The sequence below is a fragment of the Pseudorca crassidens genome, chromosome 13, assembly GCF_039906515.1.
Source record: "Pseudorca crassidens isolate mPseCra1 chromosome 13, mPseCra1.hap1, whole genome shotgun sequence".
NCBI lineage: Eukaryota > Metazoa > Chordata > Mammalia > Artiodactyla > Delphinidae > Pseudorca > Pseudorca crassidens.
In genome coordinates this window covers 25,913,358-25,919,879 of record NC_090308.1, presented here as the reverse complement: position 1 = coordinate 25,919,879, position 6,522 = coordinate 25,913,358, and the positions used below count along the sequence as shown (strand labels likewise).

General features: G+C 52.4%; 1 protein-coding gene across 1 annotated transcript; it reads right to left on the bottom strand.

Annotated features, from left to right (window-relative positions):
• Window positions 1-4,042: 4,042 nt before the first annotated feature.
• On the bottom strand, window positions 4,043-4,858 carry OLIG3 (oligodendrocyte transcription factor 3). Its single transcript, XM_067702930.1, has one exon. It carries the CDS (start codon window positions 4,856-4,858, stop codon window positions 4,043-4,045), a length of 816 nt encoding a protein of 271 aa, XP_067559031.1.
• Between the last annotated feature and the right edge of the window lie 1,664 nt (window positions 4,859-6,522).

The following is a 6,522-nucleotide window of genomic DNA, read 5'->3' as shown; positions in this document are numbered from 1 at the left end:
CTCCGCGGAGCCCCGGCCCCCGAGGTCTGGCCGGGCCCCCATGGGCGGCAGAGCCGCGGGGGGAGCATCGGCGGGGAGGGCCGAGAGCTTAGTCGTCTGGGCGCCCAGGCTTGGGAGCCCACCTTCAACGCGGGCGGCGGCACGGGAAGAGAGGGGCTCGAAGTCTCTAGAAGGGATAAGAAAAGAGCAGTTAAATCTTGTTAGCTGAGCGAGATGCTCAGAGAATCCATTGTCCTCCCTGAGGGAAGGGGCTGTTGCAGTTTCTGCTGAGGGTACCAGTGGAGGCGATGCTTGACCCAGCAGCTTGAAAAAGTTTGAGAGGACACAAGGCCTCCTCCTGTAGGAGTTAGGGAACCTTGGACTTCGTGGACCAACTCCGGTCGCCTCTCCCCGCCCTTTTTCGGGGATATAAACCCAAGGCCCTGGAGCCCCGGGGAGGGGGGAGAGGGTCTTTAGGGACAAAGGTTTAGCAGACCCTGACAACTACTGCCGGCTTTCCTTCTCTAAGCGTGACTTTCCCCCCACCTTAAAGATGGGTCACTGGCTTAAAGGGCTTCGTGAGGTTTCTAGTCTAGGTTTCTCAAGATACCTTTGCCCACGAGGCTTTCGCCGTCTTTTTAAATGTAAAGCAACGTTTACTGTGGAATGAGGGGATCGTTGTCGTGTTTCTAGATTGAATTAAAAACTGCTTTAAACTGAAGAACTTTCGAGAAGGTGAAAAATTGGCAGTGAAAAGAAAATCCGGCCAAGAATCCACTCACTTCCGCGGCCATGTACATTTGTTTCTGGCATCAGGAAATCGAGAATTTAACAGAAGATGCCTGTAAGAGTCGCCTGCAAAGCCGCATCTCCAAGCAGACCAGCCTGCTCCTGGGCAAGGCCCTTCCCAGTGCAAGCAAGTGGGGATTGTTCCTTCCCCAATAAATCTAGAACTCCAGACCACCTGGCTCCCGAATCGCCCTTCTCCTTGGGCTCCTGTACTGTTCTTAAAGGAATCCTTTCTCTGGTCTCTAGGTCAAAGGAATTTCTGTGACCCAGAAAAGAGACCAGTTAGTCTAGGGGGCCTCGTCAATGCTGGAAACAGTGTCTGTTTTCCACTTGGGTTGGAGAATTCATTATAGAGTTACCTGGGCCCGAGGCTGTTTTTAGCACAGTTCTCCGAGAGCGTGAACCACACAGCTCTTTATTTATTTATTTGGAATTTTATTTTATATTTTTACACAGCAGGTTCTTATTAGTTATCCATTTTATACATATTAGTGTATATATGTCAATCCCAATCTCCCAATTCATCCCCCCCCCGCCACTTTCCCCCCCTTGGTGTCCATACGTTTGTTCTCTACATCTCACACAGCTCTTTTTACTGACCACTGGAGGTAACTCAAGGGATTCCTGCGTGCCCCAGCAGCACAGCCACCACTCCTCGGGTACAAGGAGCATGGCCTTATTTCTCTTCAGTGCCCAATTCATGCCCCAGCCCTAGAGAAGGGATGAAGCCCACCACTAAGCCAGTGGCCAGGCCTCTTGTCTTTCCCCAGGACCAGACCTTTGAAAACAGGACTCAAAAGAAGCCAGTGACTCAGGGGAAAGTCCTTTTCGTGATTGATTAAACTTCTCTCTCTCCTCTCTTTTCTAAATAATAAACTCACAGGGAAAGGCTGGAGGGCTGCCTTGTGTTGGTTTCAAATAAATCCTCAACAGCTCTTTCCTCACCCAGAGAAATGAATCACCCTTGGGAAATAGACGATTATTCCCCCATTTATCTGCCTAAAACCAGAGGAAACAAGCACCCTCCACTGTAGACCCTCACTTAGCTCTATCTCCCTGGCAGTGCGGGAGCTGGGGGCAAAAAGAGATGGAGGAGAATGAGTTAAACAGACCCAGAACCCACAGAGGTGCCCTCCCAGAGAGGTGCAGTGGGGGACCTAGGAAGCAGTAGATGCTTCCTAGATGTGCTGTCTACCCTGGATCCTAGAGAGAGACAGATCTACTGCCTGGCCTCCCCCTCTTGAAGAGGAGCTCAGGCCTCAGCCAACAGGGAGGTGATGTTACATCTAAGCTAGAGGCAGATTCTGGGGCGGTACATTTCAATCAGGTTTCCATTATCCTTAATGGGAAATAGAGGCATGTGTTGGTCGAGTTATCATCATCAGAGCTTGATTTCTTGTCCTCTATAAACAAGTAAACAAAACCTTCTTGTTGGATTACTCTTGCTTATACAAACTATATGTTATACGGTGGGAAGAGAGAAAAGTAATCGTTTGAAATAACCCCCGTTTTAGCCATTATTTATGTAGAAGACTTTTCTCTCTTTATCCCTCCCCTCAATAACACTTCCAGATAGCTTGCATTCAACTAATGGGATCTTCTAAGGGAGGAAAGAGAGAATTCCCACTATAAATCTGGAGATGCTGAGACCTGGGCGGTCGTTGGCATCACTCCGAGCTCACCTTACAAAGCAGAGAGGCCTTCCCTATCTCTGAGGAGCCTGCTGCCAAGGGGCTGGTGGGGGGCTGGGCATTTGATTCTTTTTAGGATCACTTTTCCTTGATTTTTAAAACATATACTGGATTTTCACTTGCTTGATTTTTTTTAAAAGCCAGACGGTCAATCTAAAGTGAAAAGAAGTTAACTTACTGTTTTGTTCTCGTCTGTTGCCAACACAGCCAGCGCAGTCACCACTCTCCTCTCATTTCCTGTCACTTTGGGTTTCTAGATCACTTTTTTAAAAAATCTCAACTGTTGAGCTTACGAGGTTCTGATTACTGCAGAGAAACAGGAGCTCAAATATCACAAGACTAGTGACATGGACAAGCCCCCATTTGAAGGCTATTTCGTTGTAATAATTAACACCAACGTGTCTGACCTCATTACCTGCAAATGATCAGAGAAAACTCTTCGAATCTGCCCACCCACCCAAATCTCCCCCCCACTCCCAGATATACCTTACTGGGTCCACATGTTCCTTACCCACTACCCCCATCTTCAAAAATTTTAGGCAAAAGCAAAGCCAGGATTTAAAGGTTCTTTTTTATTTGAAATTCTCATCCAGAAACACTGGTTATTAATAAATATATCATAGTTATCAAGAATATATAAAAAATAAAGACAGGTCTTGTCTTCGAAGCCCTAACAAAATAGTTCAAGCAAATGTTCAGGAAAATAAAAACGGCACCCCTCCCCAAACCACAGTAACTTTTCAAAGCTGATGATGGAGAGAGCCGACCCCGCATGCAGAATAACTGAGCAAGGGGGGCTGGGGCAAGGTCGCAGGGGGAGCCCGAGCTCTTGCAGTCGCCAGCCCCTAAAACAGCCCAGGAAGGTTGGGAATGGAGTTTGAAGGGGGTGGGGTGGGGGAGAAGCGCCTGTGCGTGAGTTTGGGTCTTTGCACTCTGCCCCCTTTTTCACTTCTTACAACCACAGACAGATATACGGAGTACTTCGGAGAATTCCCTCATAAATCCTTGTTACAAGGAAAATGGCATCACGGCCTGCACAACATGTTTAGACGAGATTCATTTAGAAGCGTGCATGCATTCTTTCGACCTACACTGCGTCTTAAAGAAAACCCACAGAAGAGCTGCCATGCCCTGGACCGGAGTTGAAATTCAAAAGGGATGGTTGCCTTTTCCAAGGTGAGAACACAGAGCCAGAGACATGGACAGCGACTCTAAAGGCCCTTCGCGGCGTTCAGCTACACCGATCCCGTCTTTATACAACAAATGCCGTTTTGACAAGAGCGTATGGCAGTGAGAAATACCGGCGCGGCATGGAGAAAAGAAGCATGCATGCAAGACACACGACGTCTGGTTCGAGCCCCCCTTCGCTACCACCTAGAAATTGCAGTTTGGTTTTAGTCCTTTCCCTCCGGCGGTCAAGTAGGGTCTGAGATCTCTCAGACGGTGTGGGAGGCCTCGGGAGCCCCCCGCCCTCCCTCCCGCCCTCCGGCCGAGCGCCCAGCCTCCCTTTGCCCTCCCGGCCCGGCACCTCGAGCCCTCCCGCCGCTCTCCGCTCATCCTCCGCAGCCGGGCCGGCCCGCTGCTCACTTGAGCAAGTCCTTGGACTCGGCCGACAGCCGGGCCATGTTGGCGGTGGAGAGAGCGGACAGGTGCGGCGGCGGCATCTGGCAGATGGCGCAGGGGCAGGGCAGCCCGGCCCAGTGCTGGAAGCCGCTGCCCAGCTGCAGCGCGGGCGGGGTGGAGGGCGCCTTGAGCAGCGAGTGGGGAGGCCGGATGGTGCCGATGGCGGGCAGCGAGGCGGCGGACAGCGGGGACGAGGCGGTGCCGGACGAGAGCGCGCCTCCCAAGATGGGGTGCACCGGGTGCACGGCGTTGGCGGCGTGCGCTGGGTGGCCGGCCGAGTGGCCCACAGTCCCGCAGTGGAAGGCCGAGTGGTGGCCCCCGTAGATCTCACCAACCAACCTCTTCATCTCCTCCAGGGAGCTGGTGAGCATGAGGATGTAGTTTCTGGCCAGCAGGAGAGTGGCGATCTTGGAGAGCTTGCGCACCGAGGGCCCGTGAGCGTAGGGCATGACTTCGCGTAGCCCGTCCATGGCGAGGTTCAGGTCGTGCATCCGCTTGCGCTCGCGTCCGTTGATCTTCAGCCGCAACTGCTGTAGGTCCTGCTCCGACAACTGCTTCTTGATTTTGTACTTGCTGCTCTCGCCCGCGGCTTTGGCGCCGGCCCGCGAAAGGCTTTCCCCGGGCATCTTCTGCACCATGTCGCCCTGCGTGGACGAGACCGAGTTGAGACGGCTCTCCTGGTGGTGGTGATGGCGGTGGTGGTGGTCCCTCAGATACATCTCATCCATGTCCGGAGATGAAGCTCTGCTGGAGACAGAGCTCGAATCAGAATTCATTTTATTACAGGGGATGCGGCCCTACTGTGGTGAGACTTTAGGAAGGAAATGAAAGAAAACCTTGAATTAAAAAAAAAAAAAAGCTGCAGCCCAGTAACCCACGTCTCAGCAGCAAGAAATAAGAAGAAAAGCTGAGGCACTGCCTTTCCCCGCCTTTCTCCCTCCCCACTCCCCTCTCTCTGGTTTGGCTGTTTCCTGGACAGTAGTTGGTGTGTGCTTGAACTCAACTCACGCTGAAAAAGAGGGGCTTTTATAGAGCTGCGGCGGAGAAAAGAGACAAAAGGAGCCCTCCTATCTATCCTGGGCTGGTTAGGATGACGTGGAGTCATTCAGGGCGGTGCGCTTTGCTGTCCCATTTAGCAAGGATTCCTATTCATATTCATTGTGGGGCCGCCCAGGGACACCTCTGCTCAGAAGCGCTAGGAGCCCCCAGGCACAAAACCCTCTGATTGACACACTCACTGCTCCAGCTCGCGCCTTCTGGATTTTTTTAAAAAAACTTTCCTTCCCTCCACTCCCCTTCCTGATTTCCCTAACCAAGTCACACCTAAAGGAACCGAAGGAAGGGAAGGAAAGGGGGCCAGGAGGAGATTCTCTGGGGATGGAAAGAGGAATTGAAACATTCTCTCCTCCCTTTCACAGCTACTCCCAAGTTTTTGGAAAATGTAGGCAAAAGAAGTCTCAGTGGAATGGTTTCAAGGACAGAGATGCAGATGAAGGGCAGGTTCAATGTGCTGGAGGTCGGGGCGGGAGGGGCAAGAGAATGCCTGTCGATGTGCACGCACTGCCTGAAGTTTATTTCATTAGGCTTCTCTCCCTAAACATTGACATTGTGTTCATTTTGTTTATTGGGCCCTCCGGTGTGGTTTGAATGGGATGTCCATATCTGGTGACGGGTATGCCCCCTGACACTGTTGTGGAGATGGGTTTCTTGCTTTTTATATCTTCTCTTTCGTTTTGAAAAATAGATTACTGAAAGAATTTCAATTTTGTCAGATTCTGTAACTTCTTAGACCTGGAACTGAAGAAACAAACCAACCGTGGCGTTTACAATAAGAGCCACTTGAGAAATGGAGGAGAGGAAAAGCAGCCGAGGAGGCGGGAGGGAGTTAAGGATTGGAAAGGTTCCCAAGAACTCCAGGGGAGATTGCTCCTGCCCTGCCTACCCCGCAGCCCCTGGACCCCGGCGCTAGCTGAAGATGGAGGGGCGGCCCCTGCCTGCGGCTCGGCTGGAGGGCCTCTGACTGCTGTGCGTGCGCGCGGAGAGAGCATCTGCAGCTCAGCGCCACGCGGCCGGGGCGGGTGGCTTCATCCGGCTGGGGCCGCCCCACATCAGCGGTCCGGGGAGAGCGGGAGCTCAGCGTCAAAAAATACACCCCGTGTGTGTGTGTGTGTGTGTGTGTGTGTGTGTGTGTGTGTGTGTGATTCGGCACCATAAGGATCTGAAGAGCCCCTTATGCGTGCGCGCGTGGGCCCTGCGCTCCCACGCACAGTCCATTCTGGGGATAAAGAGGAGGCCTGGAGTTTGTAGCCTTCGGTTCGCGTACGGAGCTCGGTGCCGATCTTTCTTCCGTCTTGCTGTGCTTTTGTCAGTCGGAACTAGCTAAGCAGCGTGAGGGGCGACAAGGCAGAAATTCCCGGAAGGGAAACTGCCCCGGCGGCGG